The 21,904-nt window shown below is 40.8% G+C and overlaps 1 protein-coding gene and 1 long non-coding RNA gene across 7 annotated transcripts; both read left to right on the top strand.

The window, feature by feature from the left end:
- Positions 1–794: 794 nt before the first annotated feature.
- On the top strand, positions 795–21,556 carry LOC107794039 (protein disulfide-isomerase 5-2). Of its 6 annotated transcripts, none has more exons than XR_012709010.1 (5): positions 795–1,157; positions 17,496–17,599; positions 18,790–19,160; positions 19,601–20,456; positions 20,948–21,086. XR_012709010.1 is itself a non-coding variant. In XM_075252583.1 (5 exons), the coding sequence occupies exons 1-5, from the start codon at positions 930–932 to the stop codon at positions 21,257–21,259; spliced, it is 1,323 nt and encodes a 440-aa protein (XP_075108684.1). In that variant the 5' UTR covers positions 796–929; the 3' UTR covers positions 21,260–21,556. The 6 variants fall into 6 exon arrangements, 5 of the variants coding, with proteins under 5 accessions (XP_075108684.1, XP_075108683.1, XP_075108686.1 ...); XM_075252583.1 differs by having other exon boundaries at positions 796–1,157; positions 19,607–19,914; positions 20,948–21,556; XM_075252582.1 differs by having other exon boundaries at positions 800–1,157; positions 19,601–19,914; positions 20,948–21,556.
- LOC142180379 (uncharacterized) lies at positions 1,166–7,817 on the top strand. Its single transcript, XR_012709011.1, has 2 exons — positions 1,166–6,895; positions 7,490–7,817. It is a non-coding gene; the product is annotated as an uncharacterized LOC142180379 (long non-coding RNA).
- Positions 21,557–21,904: the final 348 nt, after the last annotated feature.

The raw sequence follows: 21,904 nt of genomic DNA, 5'->3' as shown, positions 1-21,904 counted from the left end.
GCAAATATAAATAAAAACTTCAGCTCCTAGAATGCTGAAGTTCAGCAATTACAAAACAAAAACTTCAGCCAAAACATGTTGTAGTTTTATTGAGCTGAAGTTTGCCATTGCACTATGAACTGAAGTTTGCGTGATTGCCTTTGCAAGTCAGGCCAAACTTCAAGCAAAAATATCTGAAGTTTTGCTACACTTCAGGCAAAACATTCTGAAGTTCAAACTTCAGACATAAAATTTTGCTACTTCAGACCCGTATGTCTGAAGTTACCCGAAAAATGGGTACGCTTGCAATTTTTTTGCAAAGCGGTTAAAAGTTGACCCAAAAACCGAGTATAGATGCAAATCCCCCTTGTTACATGTTGTATCATATCGTGTTGTTATTTTAAATATGATGTTTGTTTTGATTGTTACTTAAATTTTATCGTATCGTATCGTTAATTCTGTCATTACGTAACGAGGAAATGTGTCACTTTATGTAACGACCGATTTGGTGTGGTCGCGTCGTTACCTTGTCTTTTTCTCTCAATCTCACCCTTAATTATTATTAAATAATTTTATTTTATCATTTATCCTATCTTTTAATATAGTAATTTTACTATGTATCATAATTTATTTTTATAATATTACAAGTTTATTATTCATATTGTTGGTACGTGATATCATGAAACGACGGCAAACAACACAATCTATTCAAACACTGTATTCATCAAACGATACAACACAATACAATATAATAAGATACGATACATTATAAAACGATAGGTAAGACCCATCCAAACAAGGGTTAGCCAAATAAAAAACAAATGTTCCCTTCTAAATTGAAAAAAATACGGGGAAATACAATGAAATCTGCCACTACGTAAACTATAAAATGGAAAAAGAAACCAGATCCAGTCCTACAATTCAATTCAAACTGCTCCACTGAACAAAAGATGCTTCCTCCTCGCTCCATCTTGATCTTCACCGTCGGCCTCCTCCTCCTATCTCCGTCGTCATTGCCGTCGATCGAGGCGACGGAGCAGAAGCAACAGTTCGCCGTCGATGGGAAAGTATTGGAACTTGAAGAATCCAACTTTTACGCTGCAATTTCCACCTTCGATTATATGTTGGTCGATTTCTATGCTCCTTGGTGTGGTCACTGTAAACGTCTATCTCCTGAGGTCTTTCATTTTCTTTTTTCTCTCTATTTGCTTAATTTGCTTATTTTCTTAAATTAAAAAGAGCTAGTTTGGATTTGTTTTAACTTAATTGTTGTGTAACTTAATTGTTGTGTCATTATATTATGATAAAAATAAATGAATAAAGGATAGTTTACCACAAATTACGAAAAATAATGACGAAATGACAGAAACAGTGGCTTTGGTAGAAAAACTATAGTACATTGTATACGGTCGAAATAGATTTCGGCCTTCGCACGTCCGATCAAGTTCGAACGATAATCTATCGAAATAAGATCCCGAAGGTGGAACAAACTAATCTCGAACTCGGGGGGCCGATCCGTGTCGAGTTCGATATAATTATCAAGCTCGAATCCAAATCGAACCATGATGCAGAGCAGATCTATCATGCTTATAATCCAGAGACCAACCAACATTGACCTCGAATCAATTCGAGGGCTCGAGCCAAGATCGGGCTCGAACCAAGATCAAGAGCTCGAGTCGAAATCAAGCTCAAACCAAAATCGAGATCTCTAAGCAAAATCGAGCTCGCAGACAAAAGCCGTTGCAATTCCACTAGAGAGAATCTTGGCAGAAATTGTGGAAAAGCTAACTTATCATGAGTCTCCCACTGAATGTTTATTTTATTATGCTTAGAGCCAAATCCCTCCACTATAAAAGGGCTTGGTTACCATTTCTGTAGGACAGGTTTTTCTCAGGCTTACATTGTAATAAAAACGCTATATTCTTCTACAGTAAAGAATCGTTCTTTCAGATTTCTTAAATTGATTCTATTTGTTGAGTCCTAAGATTCATTGTTCCTTATAATCTTATCTATTTCGCATTCTCTGCAATCCATATTTACATTTCTATTTATCCTTACAATTTGTGTTAAGTTACGCCATATATCCTCGAAATTACGTATAAATTCAACTCTATCCATTTTTCGGGTAAATAGTTTGGCGCCCACCGTGGGGCCGAGGATAACAGTGGTTATTTGATACAAATCTGAAAAAACACGCCATTGTGCTTTGCGCTTATTTCCGAAAACATCTTGAATTTCGGATCAGCTACGAATAACCATCAATCAAATGGCTTCACCGATCGATAACGGGGCCGGTCTTCAAGACGAAAACAACAACTTGACACCTAATACTGAAAGACCACTTGTGAACACGGTTAGAGCTCGAATCGGAGCGCCAATTGATATCAATTCGCATGTAGCCATTGAGGCGAACCTACATGCTGAACCTGAGAATAGCATCCATAGTGGAACTCGGTTTGCGGTTCGAGATACTCATAAAGTCGACGAAAACGGTGTTAGCTTGCGTATGATTTTCGAAATGTTGCAAGCCCAACATGCAGCAATAGCCCAATTGCAAAGCCAAACCCAGCTACAAAGCAGGCCGGAGCCCAATCCACCCCGAGAAATCACCCACAGAACGGAACCAGCCATAGTGAAGTCAAATGAGCAAGAATCGGGGACTACTCCCGAAATTGCTAAATTACTCGAGAAACTAAAAAGGCGAGTCGAAGCCAACGATAAAAAAATTGAAACTTATAATTCTAGGGTCGATCAGATCCCGAGAGCTCCACCAATGATAAAGGGGTTGGATTCGAAAAAATTCATACAAAAGCCTTTTCCCTCGAGTGCGGCCCCAAAACCAATCCCCAAAAAATTCCGTATGCCCGAAATTCCCAAATATAACGGTACGACCGATCCTAACGAACACGTCACCTCTTATACATGTGCCATCAAGGGTAACGATTTGGAGGACGATGAGATCGAATCCGTGTTGTTGAAAAAGTTTGGGGAGACCCTCTCGAAGGGAGCAATCTGGTATCACAATCTACCGCCAAATTCCATCGATTCTTTTGCCATGTTAGCACATTCGTTCGTAAAGGCACATGTTGGTGCCATAAAGGTTGCAACAAGAAAATCAGACCTCTTCAAAGTAAAGCAAATGGGTAATGAAATGCTGAGGGAATTCGTATCCCGATTTCAAATGGAACGCATGGAATTGCCACCGGTCACAGACGATTGGGCCGTACAAGCTTTCACCCAAGGGTTGAACGAGCAAAGTTCGACAGCATCACGTCGGCTGAAGTAAAATTTGATCGAGTATCCAGCAATAACTTGGGCAGATATACACAACCGATATCAATCGAAAATTAGGGTCGAAGATGACCAGTTGGGAGCTCCGTATGGACCCGTGCATCAGAACAGGACAACTACTAAAAACCAAAGGGAGATCGACGGAGAACAAAGGTCGAACAGAGACCGATATCAACCGTACGTCGCAGATCGGATGAACAACGGTTCAACACGCAATACAGTTCGGAACAATCGAAGGATTGATCGAGGGCAAAATTCTCGGGGACTTATGAGCAAGAGCGGCTTTGATAAATATGCCGATCCTATAGAAACACCTTGGTTATCAGAGTATAATTTCAGCATTGATGCATCCGCCATCGTGTCGGCTATCGGACGCATCAAAGACACTAAATGGCCTCGACCCATGCAGACAGATCCTGCCTAAAGGAATCCCAATCAAATGTGCGAATATCATGGCACCCATGGCCACAGAACGGAAGACTGCAGGCAACTAAGAGAGGAAGTAGCCCGCTTATTTAACACCTTCGGGAATTTCTGAGTGATAGGGCGAAGAACCATTTTAAAAACAGGGATTTCGGCAAGCAAAACGAGCAAGAAGAACCGCAGCACGTCATTCACATGATCATCGGCGGCGCCGATACCCCTTAAGGACCAGTGCTTAAACGCACTAAAACATCGATTGTGAGGGAAAAGCGATCTCGAACTCAAGATTACGCACCCATAAGGACTTTGTCCTTCGATGATGAAGATGCAGAAGGAGTCATCCAACCTTATAACGATGCACTGGTAATATCCGTACTCATGAATAAAACTAAAGTTAAGCGTATGTTAATCGATCCAGGTAGCTCGGCCAACATCATCAGATTGAAGGTCGTAGAACAGCTCGGCCTGCAGGACCAGATCGTACCCGCAACTCTGGTTCTAAACGGATTCAATATGGCATGTGAAACCACCAAAGGCGAGATAATCCTACCAATAAACGTGGTCGGAACCATCCAGGAAACGAAGTTTCACGTGATCGAAGGCGACATGAGATACAACGCCCTTTTCGGAAGGCCATGGATCCACAACATGAGAGTTGTACCTTCGACCCTACACCAGGTCCTCAAATTCCCAACATAGAGAGGTGTCAAAACAGTGTACGGAGAACAACCAGCCGCAAAAGAAATGTTCGCCGTCGAGGAAGCGAAATCAATATCCTCGCCTTTGCCGATAAAGGGATCGGGCTCAAAAGGAGAACGGGACACCAAATAGCAATCACAGATGTCGGCTTCGACCCAGCCAGATAACCAGAAGATCGAAGAAGATGATGATCAAAGGGTCCCTCGATCTTTCATGATTCCCGATGACTCCGACGCCGCCAAATCAACAATTGAGGAACTAGAGCAAGTCACACTAATCGAGCACTGGCCCGAGCGAAAGGTATACTTGGGAACGGGGTTGAGCCCCAAACTCAGGAAGAAACTTGTTCAATTTCTTATCGATAACATTGATTGTTTTGCCTGGTCCCACTTAGATATAACAGGGATCCCACCGGACATAACGACGCATCGGCTAAGCTTGGACCCTAGGTTCTGACCGGTGAAGCAAAAGAGAAGACCCCAGTCCGAGGAAAAGCACGCATTCATAAAGGACGAGGTAACCAAACTTCTCAAAATAGGGTCCATTCGGGAGGTGAAATATCTCGAATGGTTAGCCAATGTAGTTGTAGTGCCTAAAAAAGGGAACAAACTTAGAATATGTGTGGACTATAAGGATTTGAACAAAGCATGCCCCAAAGATTCCTTTCCGCTGCCCAACATCGATCGCATGATCGATGCCACGGTCGGCCACGAGATCCTCACTTTTCTCGATGCCTATTCCGGGTATAATCAAATCCAGATGAACCCGGAGGACCAGGAAAAGACTTCATTTGTCACCAAATATGGAACATATTGTTATAATGTGATGCCCTTCGGGCTAAAAAATGCAGGGGTTACTTACCAACGCCTAGTAAAGAAAATGTTCGAAGAACAAATAGGTAAATCAATGGAAGTTTATATTGATGACATGCTAGTTAAGTCCCTGCGCGCAGAGGACTATTTGACCCATTTGCAGGAAATGTTCGAGATTTTGAGGAAATACAACATGAAGCTCAACCTCGAAAAATGTGCTTTCGGGGTCGGTTCGGGCAAGTTCCTCGGCTTCATGGTGTCAAATCGGGGAATCGAGATTAACCCCGATAAAATCAAGGCCATCGAAGACATCACCATCGTGGACAACGTGAAAGCTGTACAAAGGCTAACGGGACGGATTGCAGACTTAGGCCGATTCATTTCGAGATCATCAGATCGAAGTCACAAATTTTTCTCTCTACTCAAAAAGAAAAACGATTTCGCTTGGACCCCGGAATGCCAACAAGCATTAGAGGAACTAAAACGATATCTATCGAGCCCACCACTACTTCACACTCCAAAAACAGACGAAAAACTTTGCTTGTACTTGGCAGTATCGGAAATCGCCGTAAGCGGTGTCCTAGTTCGAGAAGAGCAAGGTACGCAATTTTCCGTTTATTATATAAGTCGGACCTTAGGAGAAGCAGAAACTAGATATTCGCACCTAGAAAAATTGGCACTTGCACTGATAAGCGCCTCTAGAAAGTTAAGACCGTACTTTCAATGTCACCCCATATGCGTATTAACCACTTACCCGCTTCGTAATATTTTGCACAAGCCCGAACTATCAGGCCGATTGGCCAAATGGGCCGTCGAACTTAGTGGGTACGATATCGAATATCAACCTCGTACGGTCATCAAGTCTCAAATTTTAGCAGATTTCGTGGCCGATTTCACGCCAACCCTCGCACCCGAAGTCGAAAAAGAACTCCTGTTGAAATCGGGTACATCATCGGGGGTATGGATCCTTTTTACAGACGGGGCTTCGAACGTGAAGGGGTCCGGACTAGGCATAGTTTTGAAACCACCAACGGGTAACACTATTAGGCAATCTATTAAAACTACCAGGTTGACCAACAACGAGACCGAGTATGAGACCATGATTGCAGGTCTCGAGTTAGCTAAAAACTTGGGAGCAGAAGTCATTGAAGCCAAATGTGACTCCTTGCTGGTGGTAAGTCAAGTAAACAAAACCTTTGAAGTTCGAGAGGATAGAATGCAACGGTATTTGGATAAACTATATGTCACTTTGCACCATTTCAAACAATGGACTTTACAGCATATTCCACGAGAGCAAAACAGTGAGGCTGATGCACTTGCAAATTTGGGATCATCCAGTGTTATAAATAGCGCTCGCCTCAGCGCTAATAGCGTGAGGCGAGGCGAGGCGAGACAGTGTCGCCACAGAGCCTCTGTTGCGTTGCGTTTCAAAATAGCGCTCGCCTTTGCCTGCGTGGCGAGAGGCGACAGTATCGCGAGAAGCGACCATAGCGTCGCCTTTTGTTTTTTTAAAAAAGAAAAAAAGAAAAAAAGAAAAGACTCAACAAAAAGGGTCGTGATTAGGGCTTGACAACATATCTTCTTCAACTTGAACAAAACAACAGAGCTTCTTTGAGACTTTGACGTTCTGAACTCGCGAGCCATCGTCTTCTTCTTTCAGAAGCTTGAGGTTCCAGCCATTGAAAGTCCAGGTATGCTTCTTCTCCTTTCTTCTTTCTTCTTTTTTCTTTCTTCTTTCTTCTTCTTCTTCTTTCTATTTTTTTTCCTCTGTTTTTTGTCGAAAAGAACAGAAACAGAGGTCTGTTTTCTGCTCTATTTTTCGAGCAAAATACAGAGGTTTCTTCTTCTCCTTTCTTCTTTCTTCTTTTTTCTTTCTTCTTTCTTCTTTCTCCTTTCTCCTTCTTCTTCTTCTTCTTCTTTCAATTTTTTTTCCTCTGTTTTTTGTCGAAAAGAACAGAAACAGAGTTCTGTTTTCTGCTCTATTTTTCGAGCAAAATACAGAGGTTTCTTCTTCTCTTAACAGAAAAAGAGGTCTGTTTTTGTGCTCTATTTTTTTTGGTTCTGTTTTGGCAAAATAACAGAGGTTTTGAAGCTCTGTTTTTGCAAAATTACAGAGGTTGTTTCGAAGCCCTGTTTTTGCAAAATAACAGAGGTTGCTTCTTCTCTTAACAAACTTTCTGTTTCTTTCAGGCCCCTGTTTTTTTTTTTCAATTATTGACTTATAGTCTCTTATAGAGTAGAATTAATTGCATATTGACTTGATAATTTTTTTTTCAATAAAACAGCGTTGAAATGTCATCCGATAGTAATAAACGAAATGATATAGCTTGGAATTATGCTATACAAGGCTCATCAAGATCCGCAATTAAATGTGTATTTTGTGAAAAAACATATAATGGTGGGATAACTCGTCACAAGCAACATTTGATAGGTGGATTTAAAAATATAGTACAATGTCCCCTTTGTCCGCCCGAGGTTAGGGAGGAAGTAAAAGCGTTTGTTGATAAGAAAAATGTGACAAGAACTCAAATGAATTTTGAAGCATCGGTGAATCTAATTGATGAAGATGATGAAATGGATGAAGATGGTGAAATGAGACCTCCCCCCCAAAAACTCATAAGATATCTTCTTCAAATAGTTCTAGTGGGTCATCCACGACGGCACGTACAGTGCAAAAGGTCCTCTCAATCTTTATTTCTCGGCAAAACAACAAGAAAAGGGAAAAGGTGAAGAAGGTCTAGGTTTAGAAGCCAAGAAGATTTTGAGAGACCGCGCCGTAAGTGCCTTTGCAGCATGGATGTATGATGCAGGGCTTCCTTTCAACTGTGTTAACTACAAAACTTTTGATAAATTCATTGAAGCTGTAGGACAATATGGCCCAGGAATGAAGCCTCCTAGCTATCATGAAGTTAGAGTAACTCATCTTAAAAAAGAGGTGAAGAAGATAGACCAAATTATTGAGGAGCATAAAGTGGAATGGAACAAGTTTGGATGTTCCATTATGATGGATAAATGGACAGCACGGAATGGAAAAATGATCATAAATGTGTTGGTGAACTCTCCAAGAGGGAGTGTTTTTCTTGAATCTCACGATGCTAGCAACTCTTCTACGGATGGAAGCAAAATGTACAGCTTGTTTAGAAAGACTATTGATAAAATTGGAAAGGAAAATGTTGTACAAATTGTTACAGATAATGCTAGTGAGAATGTTAGTGCGGGTAGGATGATGGAAGCTATGTATCCACACATTTATTGGACTCCATCTTGATGTTTGGTGACATATTCAAGGAAAACCCATATGCTTCAGGTAACTTTAATATAGTTATTTATACTTATGTCCTATCCTATTAAGTATTAACTATAAAATTGTTATTGTTACTTTTACAGTTTTCACTAAGGCCGTCAGGGTATATTCTTACATCATTCAGAGGCCGTTGTTGTTGAATTTGATGAGGAAATTCACAAATGAAAGAAATTTGGTGAGACCGGCCAAGACTAGATTTGCAACGGCTTTCTTAACTTTGCATAGTTTTTACTTGCAAAAGAAAAAATTGAGAAAGCTAGTTCTTTCAAATGAATGGAAAGATAATAGATATGCAAAGGAAGTTGCGGGAAAAGAAACTGCCAAAGTTCTTATTTCTCCATCATTCTGGAATGACGTCGTTCGGGCTCTTAAAGTTGGTGGTCCTTTGATTAAGGTACTTCGTATGGTGGATGGGGAGAGAAAACCACCAATGGGCTATCTTTATGAGGCTATGGATAGAGCCAAAGAGACTATTGCAGCGTCATTTGAGGGAGATGTTAGAAAATATGAGAAAGTTTTTGAGATAATTGATATCAGGTGGGAGAATCAACTCCATCGACCTTTGCATGCAGCAGGCCATCTTCTGAACCCGGGATTATTTTACAAGAACACTAGAGATGAAACTTTGGCTTCAGAGGTGTGGATTGGATACCATGCATGTCTTGAGAAGTTGGTCCCTAATTCAGCGACGATAGATCAAATAGGGGAGGAGTTTGGTAGGTACTCACAAGCAGAGGGCCTATTTGGTTTACAAGCGGCCATTAGAGCCAGAGACATAAGGTCGCCAGGTAACTAACTTTAATATAGATATCCTTATAACTTTAAATTAATTTATTTGATTTATACTTATTAACTTTTAAAATATTTTTCTATAGTTGAATGGTGGAAGCAATTTGGACATCAAACTCCAAACTTGCAAAAGTTTGCCATCAAAGTACTAAGCCTAACTTGTAGTGCATCTGGATGCGAGAGAAATTGGAGCGTATTTGAGCATGTAAGAAGTAGATTTATTATATTAATATATTTTATATTGTATTATTATTAGTATCGATTAATTAATCTAAACAACTTATGCGCAGATTCACTCCAAGAAAAGGAATAGGCTTGAGCTATCGCGTCTCAATGATCTAGTGTATATTAAATACAATAGAACATTGAGGCGACGTTATGAAGCTCGCGATACCATTGATCCAATTTTGTTGGACAACATTGACGAGGCAAATGAATGGTTAACTGGAGCCCCCAAAATCATGAAGATGAACAAGTGTATGAAGGAGATGATCTTGATTGGGGTACTGTTTCTATGGCGGTTGGAGTTGAGGAGAATATCTATGGTCTTAGAGGGAGTTCTTCAAGTTACAAGGGAAAGGGAGTAGCAAGTTCAAGCCGGTCCCTAATTGATGAAAACTCCGAGGATGAAGAAGATGATAGCCAATATAATGCTAACATTCATGAAGTTGTAGAATTTGAAAATCTTGAAGAAGAATAGACGTTGCTTGTTTTAGACTATTAGACTTTAGTTTATGAATCTACTATGAGTCTATGACTATCTATTGAGTCTTTAATTTTTGAATGATATATTTATTAATATATTATTGTTATTGAGTTTTTAGTTATATGTATATAATATTTTATGTTTTTGTATAAATTGTCGCTTCACATCAAAAAGGCGAGCGCTTCGCTGCGCGCCTCTCGCCTCAGTGAAGCGGGCCCTCGTCGCTATTTGTCGCCGCACGCTATCCAAAACACTGGGATCATCGGTCGAGGAAGGTGACTTGAGCTCACTGTCGTTCAACTCTCAAGATCAGTAATCAAAGAAGGTTACGCCGAGATAAATTCTACAAGCTTAACCTGGGATTGGAGAAATAAGTATATTGAATACTTAAAGAGCGGAAAGCTCCCATCGGACCCTAAAGATTCTAGGGCCCTACGGATTAAAGCTGCTCGATTCACGTTGGCTTTGGATGGAACGCTATATCGAAGGACATTCGACGGACCGTTGGCAGTATGCTTGGGTCCGGGAGATACCGATTACATCCTACGGGAAGTGCACGAGGGCACTTGTGGGAATCACTCCGGTGCCGATACATTAGTTCAAAAAATAATCAGAGCAGGATATTATTGGATCGATATGGGCAAAGATGAGAAGGAATTTGTTCGAAAATGTGACAAATGTCAAAGGTTTGTGCCAATGATCCATCAACCCGGAGAGCAACTTCACTCAGTCCTATCCTATCATCAGCCCTCTGCCATCGACCCCAGGTAAAGCCAAATTCATTTTATTTATGACTGACTATTTTTCTAAATGGGTTGAAGCGCAGGCGTTCGAGAAAATAAGAGAGAAAGAAGTTATAGACTTTATCTGGGATCATATCGTATGCCGATTCGGGATACCCGCCGAAATAGTATGTGACAATGGGAAACAATTCGTTGGCAGCAAAATAACAAAATTCTTCAAAGATCACAAAATAAGAAGGATATTATCAACACCATACCACCCCAGTGGGAACGGACATGCCGAATCAACGAACAAAACTATCATTCAAAACCTAAAGAAGAGGTTGAACGACGCTAAATGAAAGTGGAGAGAAATCCTGCCCGAAGTCCTTTGGGCATATCGGACAACGTCAAAATCCAGTACGGGGGCGACCCCATTCTCCTTAGTATATGGGTTCGAAGCATTGATACCAGTCGATGTCGGCGAACCCAGTACCAGATTTTGATTCACGATGGAAGAATCAAATAACGAGGCTATGAATACCAACCTCGAATTATCGGACGAAAGACGAGAAGCTGCTCTCGTCCAATTGGCCGCCCAAAAGCAGCGAATCGAAAGATATTATAATCGAAGAACCAAGCTCCTCCATTTCAAGCCCGGGGACTTAGTATGAAGGAAAGTCACCATCAATACCCGAAATCCGAACGAAGGAAAACTAGGACCAAATTGGGAAGGACCATATCAGGTTCTCGAGAACGTCGGAAAGGGATCATACAGGCTCGGCATTATAAACGGCAAACAACTATCAAGCAATTGGAATGTGTCGCATCTAAAACGATACTACTACTAAGGTACGACCCTTCCATATTCATTTACATTTCAAAACTGACCCCTGCAGAAGTCCGAACAAGAGCTAAGATGGATCCTTCGCCTGAAAGCACGCGTTGCACTCTTTTTCCCTTAGATCAGTTTTATCCCAAATGAGTTTTTCGGCAAGGTTTTTAATGAGGCAACCAATGATCGTGCTGCACTTACAACAATATCCGAGGCCTCTGTACAATCGACCTCGAATACTGGGGGGGCATTAGCCCTCAAATATATCAAATTCTGATGCAAGAAAGTTATTTCGCAACAACGGGGTTCCAGAAGGAGAAGTTGTAAGAGCCAAAATGGTCAAAACGAACCATGCTCATGTAGTTGGCCCAAACCCAGACGCGAAACATGAACACATGTATAATGACTTGCAAAGAAAGTCCTCCTCTTTACCGATATCTTATATCAAGAAAAATTCCTCTATTTGGAAATTTATTATGCAATCAGAATTAAGATAAACTCGACCACTAAGCCTATGGGCTACTTTTATTTTGAGTTTGAGCAAACACTCACTCGACCATTATGCCTACGAGCTACATTACTTCGAGTTCGAATCATTCACTCGACTAAGCCTACGGGCTACTTTTATTTCGAGTTCGAGCAAACACTCACTCGACCATTATGCCTACGGGCTACATTACTTCGAGTTCGAATCATTCACTCGACTAAGCCTACGGGCTACTTTTATTTCGAGTTCGAGCAAACACTCACTCGACCATTACGCATACAGGCTACATTACTTCGAGTTCGAATCACTCACTCGACTACTAAGCCTATGGGCTACTTTTATTTCGAGTTCGAGCAAGCACTCACTCGACCATTACGCCTACAGGCTATATTTCTTAGAGCTCGAATCATTGACTCAACTAATAAGCCTAAGGGCTACATCGCTCTAAGTTTGAGTAAGCGCTCGCTCGGTTACAGAGGCTACGAAGTCCAAATTTGATTAAGTTGTTTAAATCCTTGTGAAAACATTCATAAGGCGTGAATAAAGTCCTCACAAGACAGGAAACAAAACAGAAGCAAGCCGGCAAAAAAGGGGATATATCTATATACAAATTTATCTACATGGTTGATTACAACGTAAAAACTAAGAACTAAACTTCTCGGTCAGGAGCGGTCTCTTCTTTATCAGGCTCCCCCCGTTCTCGGATCTGCTCTTGCTCCCATCATCATCGTCATCATTATCGTCATCAGAAACCAGAGCTTCAGCATCGGCTTCGAGTTCTTTGGCCCTTTTTATCTCTTCAGCGAGATCGAAACCACGAGCATGGATCTCCTCGAGGGTTTCCCTTCGGGATCAGCACTTAGCAAATTCAGCGACCCAATGTGCTCGAGTATCGGCGTACTCGGCTGTCTCTCTTGCTTGGACTTGGGCAGCTTCAGCATCGGCCCGATAGACGGCCACGAGTGCATCCGCATCGGCCTTTGCCTTTTCGGCATCAGATTCGGCCTTGGCAAGTACAGAGGCCAACCGAGCCTCAAGCTCCTCTATTCTTCTTGCTTGAACCAGGCCTTTTTCCTTCATTTTCTGAAGTTGGGTTTCGGACGATGATAACTGGGCTCGAGCAGTTTCTTTCTCTGCAGCAAAGCGGTCCACACCTTCTTTCCACCGCAAAGACTCCGTTTTTATCACGTCGACCTCCTCACGAAGCTTCCCGATCATCTCGATTTTTTGCTGCAGCTGTGAGACCGAAATGTTAGCTATCGTTCCGGTACCAAACCCATAGGCTTTCAAAAGTATCATTACCTGCTCAGACAAATCAGTCTGATCTCGATAAGCCTTGGCCAGCTCAACTCGGAGGTCTTTTATTTCCTCTTCTCACTGCCCTAAGGAAAGTCTAAGGGAGTTCCTCTCATCAGTAGCCCGTTGCAGGTCGGTCTCATATCGATGTAGCTCATTTTGGAATCGAGAACATTGTTCTCGATGAACTGTCGCTGCCTACAAAGAAACAAGAAGCGAAGTTAACGAAAAGTGAACATAAAGGTAGTACCGACAAAATAATTTTAAAAGCTCACCTGATTCAAAGCCTGCCGCAATCCGTAAAAAATATCCGATTCATCACCAGCACCGGCAACGTCCTCAATGCCGGTAAACAGGTCACGAAAGGGATCTTCTTCATCGTGAGGCCTGTCTAGATCGAGGGCTCCCAGAGCTTGAGCTTCCCGAATCACCCTTGCGGAAAAAACGGGAAAGGTAGGCGAATCCTCGATTGCTACTGCCCCAAATGAATCTCCTGGAGCATTCTCCTCGGTTCGAAGGGGTTCGAGGGCCCCTTCGGTCATATCCCCTGCCCGTTGACTCTGATGAGATGCGTCTTCGATATCCGATAGTTCGAGGACTCTACCCGAATCTTTCTTCGGTATATCGTCAGTTCGAGGCGGAGCCTTATGGAGCATCATCGATCCAGCCGCCGATGAGGCATCGGTGGTTCTCTTCATTCGGACCGCCAGCGCGGACTCATCGTTTTCCTCTTCTTCATCTTCATCCCTTAGACGCAGAACGGATTCCACGATCAAAGGAATGACATTCTTGTTCAGCTTACGAGCCATCCTCTTCTTCGGTTTTGGATCTTCGGGAACGGAGGCTCTTTTCCTTTTATTTTCCTTCACCGGCTTTGGGACAGAGGCCGAAATTTCCTCCTCGTTGGACAAGGGCCTCAAAACTGCGTCTTTACCCAAACCTGCATATGGAAAACCTTAATAAAATATTTTGAAAACCACCTCGTTCGAATCATCAAAGAGTACGAGAAATGGGCTTACCATGATTTTTGGCCTCCCACCGACCCTTTGACAAATCACGCCATGAGCGCTCAACGTATGTAGAGGTCGAAACAAGAGCTCGTACCCAGTTCTTGAGATCGGGAACTGCTCCGGGCATCCAGGGAACCGCTACATCACAAAAGGAGGAGTGTCGATGAGAGAAGAAATGAAAGAACAAAGTAGAAGTAATAGCAGGATCACACTTACGTTTCATATTCCACTCCTCGGGAAAGGGCATCTTTTCAGTCGGAATCAGGTCCGAAGTCCTTACTTGAACGAACCTGCCATCCAACCCCGGTCCCTGTCCTCGTCAATACTCAAGAACAGAGCCTTGGTAGCCCGACGCTGAAGTTTTATTAACCCTCCTCGAAAAAGTCGAGGACGGTATAATCGGATAAGATGGTCGAGGGTGAACGGCATCCCCTCGATTTTGCTCACGAAATATCGGATCAGGATAACGATCCGCCAAAAAGAAGGGTGGACCTGGCCTAGGGTTATTTGGTATTGACGACAGAAATCAATGATAACGGAATCGAGGGGACCCAACGTGAAAGGATAAGAATACACATTCAAAAACCCTCTCACGTGCGAAGTGATATCTTCGTCAGAAGAGGGAATCATTATTTCTTTTTTATCCCAATTGCAATCTTTCTTTAGATGTTGGAGGTGCTTCTCGGTTATCGAACATATATACCTCGATACCAGTTCACATCGACTAGGGTCCGATGAGCCTTTATCGACCTTGAAATCAGAAGTAAGGACGCACGCCTCGGGAATGCACTCCTCAGGCCGTGGTTCTGCCGGCGTATCATCGGCGACACACTGTGAAGATGAAGCTTTCTCTTTCTGAGGGATGGTTTGTGACGTTTTCGCCATTTTCCAGTTCAGAAGTAAGGAATAGAGAAAAGTGACAAAGATTTGGTAGAATTGAAGAGGGGCTTTTGCAGAAAGAAATCACAGATTTACTGGTAAGTTGGAGAGTACGAAGAAGGACTTGGGAATAGAAGATGTAAAAGTGGTAAAGGATAAAAGAAAGGGTTATTTATAGGTTCAAGCGATGACGGTTTAGTATTGGCGGTGGCCGAAATGCCTTGAAAGACTAAACCGACGGGACAACTACCAGATGCGTCATGGTCGAACCCGATGGAAACGTCAGGTTATAATCCGATCGAGCCGTTAAAAAATCATATTGTTTCTCACCACATTCTTTCTGAGAAATTAAGAAGTGGATTGTATACGGTCGAAATAGATTTCGGCCTTCGCTCGTCCGATCGAGTTCGAACGATGATCTATCGAAGTAAGATCCCGAAGGTGGAACAAACTAACCTCGAACCCGGGGGGCCGATCCGTGTCGAGTTCGATATCATTATCAAGCTCGAATCCAAATCGAACCATGATGCAGAGTAGATCTATCATGCTTATAATCCAGAGACCAACCAACATTGACCTCGAATCAATTCGAGGGCTCGAGCCAGGATCGGGCTCGAACCAAGATCAAGAGCTCGAGTCGAAATCAAGCTCAAACCAAAATCGAGGGCTCTAAGCAAGATCGAGCTCGCAGACAAAAGCCGTTGCAATCCCACTAGAGAGAATCTTGGCAGAAATTGTGGAAAAACTAACTTATCATGGGTCTCCCACTGAATGTTTATTTTATTATGCTTAGAGCCAAATCCCTCCACTATAAAAGGGTTTGGTTACCATTTCTGTAGGACAGGTTTTTCTCAGGCTTACATTGTAATAAAAACGCTATATTCTTCTACAGTAAAGAATCGTTCTTTCATATTTCTTAAATTGATTCTATTTGTTGAGTCCTAAGATTCATTGTTCCTTACAATCTTATCTGTTTCGCATTCTTTGCAATCCATATTTACATTTCTATTTATCCTTACAATTTGTGTTAAGTTACGCCACATATCCTCGGAACTACGTATAAATTCAACTCTATCCATTTTTCGGGTAAACAGACATAAAGTAATATCATCTTAAAGTTTAGTCTTTCCTTGAGGCTTTATTTCCAAAAAATTTCAGTATTGATTAGTTGTGTATGGGCAATTTGATACCTACTAGTTTAAAAATGAAATTATGGTGCATGAATCAAGTGTGCCTCAGCGGCTAGTGTATGGGCACACTCTTGTGGTAGCTAACAAGGTGTTGACATTAAATTTGAGACTCGAGAAATTCCTTAAAAAATTGACACTAAAGATTGATTTTGATTTGAAAGCATAGAGGGATGGAGGGCTTATCATGGTCGCGTAATTTAACTTATGGGGAAAATGAAGCTTCCTTTGTGCTACTAAAGAACATAGAGTGATTTCAGTTATAACGAAAGAAGATTTTGGATGCTATATTTTAGGTTCATATGTTCATATCCATGATAGATGAACTGCCAGAAAGAAGCTGTTTTCCATGAACAACAAAGTTCGAGAGGCTGAGTAGAACACTTTTGAGGGCTGATTTTAGCAACTGAACTAACTTGTGTTATGTCACTAGTGAGAAATTACTCATTTCTTTATTTGTTGCGACTTTCTTTTCTCTTCTAGTACTGGTCAAATTCTTGCACCAAATTTGAAAGGTTCATATGCATACTTAGATATCCAATCAGGAGAGAAACAAAGGTTCTAAGATACCTTGGACAGTAAGTCATTCCTCCAGTCAAAAGGTGGAGAATAAAAAGCGAGTAATAGAGGAAAGTGGGATCGGAAAAGGAAATTTGGTTATGTTGTCTTAGAGTAATCTTGCAAAGGAAGTTCATTGGTGTCATACAAGATCATGATATGTCACTTAAGTAAGAAGTGATTGTTACCACCTGGTCATCGACTGATGGGCTTTACTTCTACTTTATCAGCTGTTCCCTGTCCTCTAAGAGAAAATTTATCCCTTTATGGGTGCTTCTACGTTGGGTTAAGTGTGTTGCTGGTGGTCACTGAAACTGCTTGAGTGATGAGGTTGAGTTCTCTAAGCTTCATACTCTGTGTTCTATGTTAGTATTCTTTTTCCTCCAAAGGGACATTGATTTTGTTTTCTTCGCTATACAAGTGTAGACATGTGAACAATATTTCCTGTTCTTGTCTTTATGGATAATTGGTATTTTAAATGTTACATCACGAAGCACTCTGACAGAAGTTCCTTGTAGTTGGACAAAGCTGCTGCCATTCTTGCTGAACTGAAGCAGCCCGTTGTCATTGCAAAAGTGGATGCTGATAAATACAGTCGTGTTGCTTCAAAACATGAAATTGAGTATGTCTGCTTTATCCATATAAGTTATTACTACAATTATTTTGCTAAGTCATTTTCTCAATGTGCAACTTGTTTTCTGGTTAAATTAAGTTGCTCGAACCAAAAGAAGAGAATAAGATATTTTTTTAGTTTGGTAAAACATTTCTATTAGCATTCTAAAAGGATTCCCAGTTTGTGATCTTAATCAATTTGTTAGTCTTATATAGATTGCCGAAGAGTGTAGATGCATATCCTATAAAAGAACTCCTGATCCAGTATTCATCCCTATATGAAACCATTTGTGTTGCAACAGAAGGAAATGAACAAGGACACTTGTTTAAAGCGCATAGATTATCACACATACCCGCGTGCATCACACTGATGATCCTGCCTGAGCCCCTTTGCTGTTTCACTACACCTGACAGCTGCCATAATCATTCACTGCCCTGCACATCTCCCTAAACCTCTTCAGAGCTTCCTTAATCATACCTTCTTATATCCCAATTCAGAACATGATCTCAACGTTCCTTCTCTCTTTGAGACTATCCCATATCTAAGTAGTTCCGGCACTTCTAAAATGTTCGCGCATGTCTAATGCTGTTTTCTGATGTAGGATGCTCATTTTATTTGGTAAGTCCTCGTCAGAAGCAGATTAGCCAGGTCAGATAAGCAGCAACAGGCATAATTGGGGAAGTGCTGATGGATAGAAGATAATGCAAGTGGGAATGGGAACGTGATGCTGAATTGTGGACTCTGTGGTCCTGAGGATTGGAATTGGGTTCTTGTTTAATCTGTAGGGGATATTCTCTAGAGTCCCCAAGAGGCTGGATCACCTAAAAGCTTAACTTTATTTTTTCCAATCTCTTCCGTTTTCACTACAATATATGCTGAAATTCAAACATATTTTCCTTTTAGGCAGAGGATGAAAACGGAAGAGACTTTGGACTGAAGGTTTACTCGATGCTACTTTCCATGCGACAAATAAAATCAAAATAGACTGACTATACCAATGTTTATTTTAGAAATTTTGGTAATTTACCACTAGTAAATGTTTTCAGTTGTTGCCTGAGATGAATTTAAATGGTGAGACATGGTCAGTAGATCATATAGTCGACCCCAACTCGTTTGGGGTTGAAGTATAGTTTGTTTTGTAAATGTTTGCAGTTGTTTGGATAAAAAGACAGTGAAATGTTAATTTTGTTGCAATGCAGTGGATTTCCAACTTTGAAGATATTCATGCATGGAGTTCCAACAGATTATTATGGACCAAGAAAGGCAGATTTACTTGTGCGATTTTTGAAAAAGTTTGTCGCTCCTGATGTGGCCGCACTCAATTCTGACTCAGCTATTAGTGAATTTATTGAAGAAGCTGGCAAAAGTTTTCCTATATTCATAGGCTTTGGCTTGAACGAGTCTGCCATATCACGTTTGGCAGTGAAATACAAGAAAAAAGCATGGTTTTCTGTGGCAAAAGATTTCTCAGATAAAACAATGGAATTCTATGATTTTGACAAAGTACCTGCACTGGTAACCCTTCATCCGAGCTACAACGAACAGAGCATCTTCTATGGCCCCTTTGAAGGTCAGTTTATCATAGCTACTTCACCAAGATATGAAACTAATTAAAGTCATATCCCTACCTTAAAGCAAATAAGTATCAACACATAAAGGATTGTTAGCTTGCTATTCGATATAAGTTCTTTAGATGGATGTCAGTACGTTCTTGAATTTTGGTGTAGCCCCAACCTTGTTCTTGCTATATTCCCTTTTCATTTGGAACATGCAAATGACAAATCCTCGGATGTATTTATTCTTGAAAGATGTCAGTTATGTGCTTTAGTAGCTCCTCTAGTTCCATCATATGAGCTTTATATGGTGTTCCTAGTTCGTTATAACTGCTCATTTCTGCTATTGATCTGCTTTTCAACTTATTAAAGAACAACTGAGAACTATTTTTAGCTGAAGCTGTGCCTTGAATATTATAGCACAAACAATGGCTGAATCTAAGTTTTTCTGCTATAGTTGCAGAAAAGTTCCTTGAAGATTATATAAAACAGAGCTTGCTCCCTCTGGCTTTGCCTATTAATCAAGATACTTTGAAGTTGTTGAAAGACGACGAGAGGAAAATTGTTCTAACAATTGTAGAAGATGAGAATGATGAGAGGTCAAAAGGATTAGTAAAACTCCTGAAAGCTGCTGCATCTGCGAACCGTGACTTGGTGTTTGCTTTTGTTGGGTTCAAGCAATGGCAAGACTTTGCTGAGTCATTTGAAGTATCTAAGAAAATGAAACTACCAAAGATGATTGTGTGGGATGGAAACGAGGAGTACTTTTCAGTAAGCTCGAAACCTTCTGTTCCTCTCCCTGTGCAAGTGTAGTTTTGCTGCTCTTAATAACATTTGCTTGCATGCTCCTTTATCATGTCAGTTAAGTTAGCGACAGGCATGTCCTCTCTCATTTTATAAGTATATATAGAGACATGAATCTGTAGTTAGCCTAGATTGCTGTTCAGACTTTGTCTCCTTTTTTGCCAATTTCTCATCTATCAATTAACCAGCTTGTAAAGGAACATTAATTATTCATGAGTCTTGAAAGAGTTTCAGAGGTTTGCATTTTCAACAAATAATCATGAACTATGACTGACTTGATGGATTTGGTAGACATTGCCTAGCCTATGTAAGTGCTAAAAGAAAAAGAGAAACAAGGAACGAAAAGCCCAAACACATGAAGTGTCAGAAATGCGGCAGTTGGATTTTTATGCACTCTCTAGGTAGTGGATACCACCGGAAGTTTCAGGTCACAAATATTGTAGGGCTCTGGCAATTGGTTAAAACCATTCGGCATGATCTTATTCTGGATCTTGGTTCTGCATGAATTTGTAAGTTGTCTTTGTTTCTTCTATGATCATGTTTAATTTGATTCATGAGGAGTATAAGTCACTTTTAACTTTTAGATTTTAAGCCTGCTTGGTTTTAATAAACTAATAAAGCACTACATGAAAATCATAAGTTGATTTTAATTTGAAATCTTATTTACCTAGTTCAAACATATTTCAATAGGTTTTAAGATTTACATGCTCCTATTCTCTGGAAGAATGGATGCACCTTGAAGAAAATTTTGAGTGTTTTATCTATTTTTGAGATGGTTGTGATGTATCGCATAGTGTTGGCAGGCTTAAGAAACATACATTAGGTTCAGACACTTCATCCTTCCGTTGTTAAGTTTCTAACACTAGACACCATACCATAAAAAAGACATTTGTAACTTGTTTAAGTTTTGGACTAAGGTGAAACCATAACTGACTTTATATGGTGATGGTGATACGAATTGATTTTTATATACGGATATTGACATTTACACAAACAATAGGTCATTGGCTCAGACAGTGTTGAAGAGGAAGATGAGGGTTCTCAAATTACGCAGTTTCTTCAAGGATACAAGGAAGGAAGTGTTATTCAGAAACGTATCACTTCAGATTCTTATAAGGCTTTGAGAAACTCAATGATTGGGATCGGAGCAGTTATTCTTGTTCTCGTTGTGCTACTGGTGGTTACGGTCATGCAGTCTCTTAAAGAGGAGCCGTCAAGAGACCAGGTAGATCATCCAAGTAGCTCCGCCGCATCTCCATCAGAAGCCAGAGAAGCACTTCGTTCTGGAGACAAAGAAGACAAGATAGACTAAAGTTTTCACTTATCTGACCCAAAAAGTTGCTTGAGAAATCTTTGAGCAATGCAGTCACTGAGAGGTTCGAATTTCGCCCTCCATGCTGGTAGCCAGTAAACGAGCAACTGCTTGTAGGGTTTTCTGCATCCACTGATAGGAAATGAATACTCAGTGTAAGGATTTGTTGACTCTAACGGTTCTGACAAATTTTATTTCGTGCTGTTGTGTATGAGTTCAAGACCAAAAACGAAAATGCTGCGAGTTTTGTTCCGCAGCTTGTCCCCCTGTTATAAATAAGAATATTTATTTAGAAGCTATTGTAGGTCAGGCTAGATTTAATGTAGCCATAAGGTTGATACAGAGGATGAGATCTATGCTACAACCCAGACAAATCTGATACTAAAATTTACTTTTTCTTTGTTGCAACTTGCAAATCAGTAATGGTTTGAAAATTGGTAGTGGAGAAAACAATTGAGCCGAAAGATGAAAACCATCAAGCCGAGATTTATTAATAGTCCGATCCTTTGCAGAAACTACAAGTAACAATGAACTTTTTTTTTAATGTAATAGTAATGAATATTCTTGGTCGTTACGGACAGGCTTCACATTCGCCAGAAATTTCCTCGAAAGAAGTAAAAAAAATCCGACAAAGGATATTCAATA

The sequence above is a fragment of the Nicotiana tabacum genome, chromosome 4, assembly GCF_000715075.1.
Source record: "Nicotiana tabacum cultivar K326 chromosome 4, ASM71507v2, whole genome shotgun sequence".
NCBI classification, from domain to species: domain Eukaryota; kingdom Viridiplantae; phylum Streptophyta; class Magnoliopsida; order Solanales; family Solanaceae; genus Nicotiana; species Nicotiana tabacum.
This window is presented reverse-complemented; position numbering and strand designations above follow the sequence as displayed.

Bases quoted from the DNA above. Each gene is read 5' to 3' on its own strand.
- LOC107794039 (XM_075252582.1), top strand. From the start codon at position 930: ATGCTTCCTCCTCGCTCCATCTTGATCTTCACCGTCGGCCTCCTCCTC. The intron at 19,161-19,600 runs GTCAGTTTATCA...TTTCTGCTATAG, and splicing joins CTTCTATGGCCCCTTTGAAG to TTGCAGAAAAGTTCCTTGAA. The intron at 19,915-20,947 runs GTAAGCTCGAAA...CACAAACAATAG, and splicing joins GAAACGAGGAGTACTTTTCA to GTCATTGGCTCAGACAGTGT.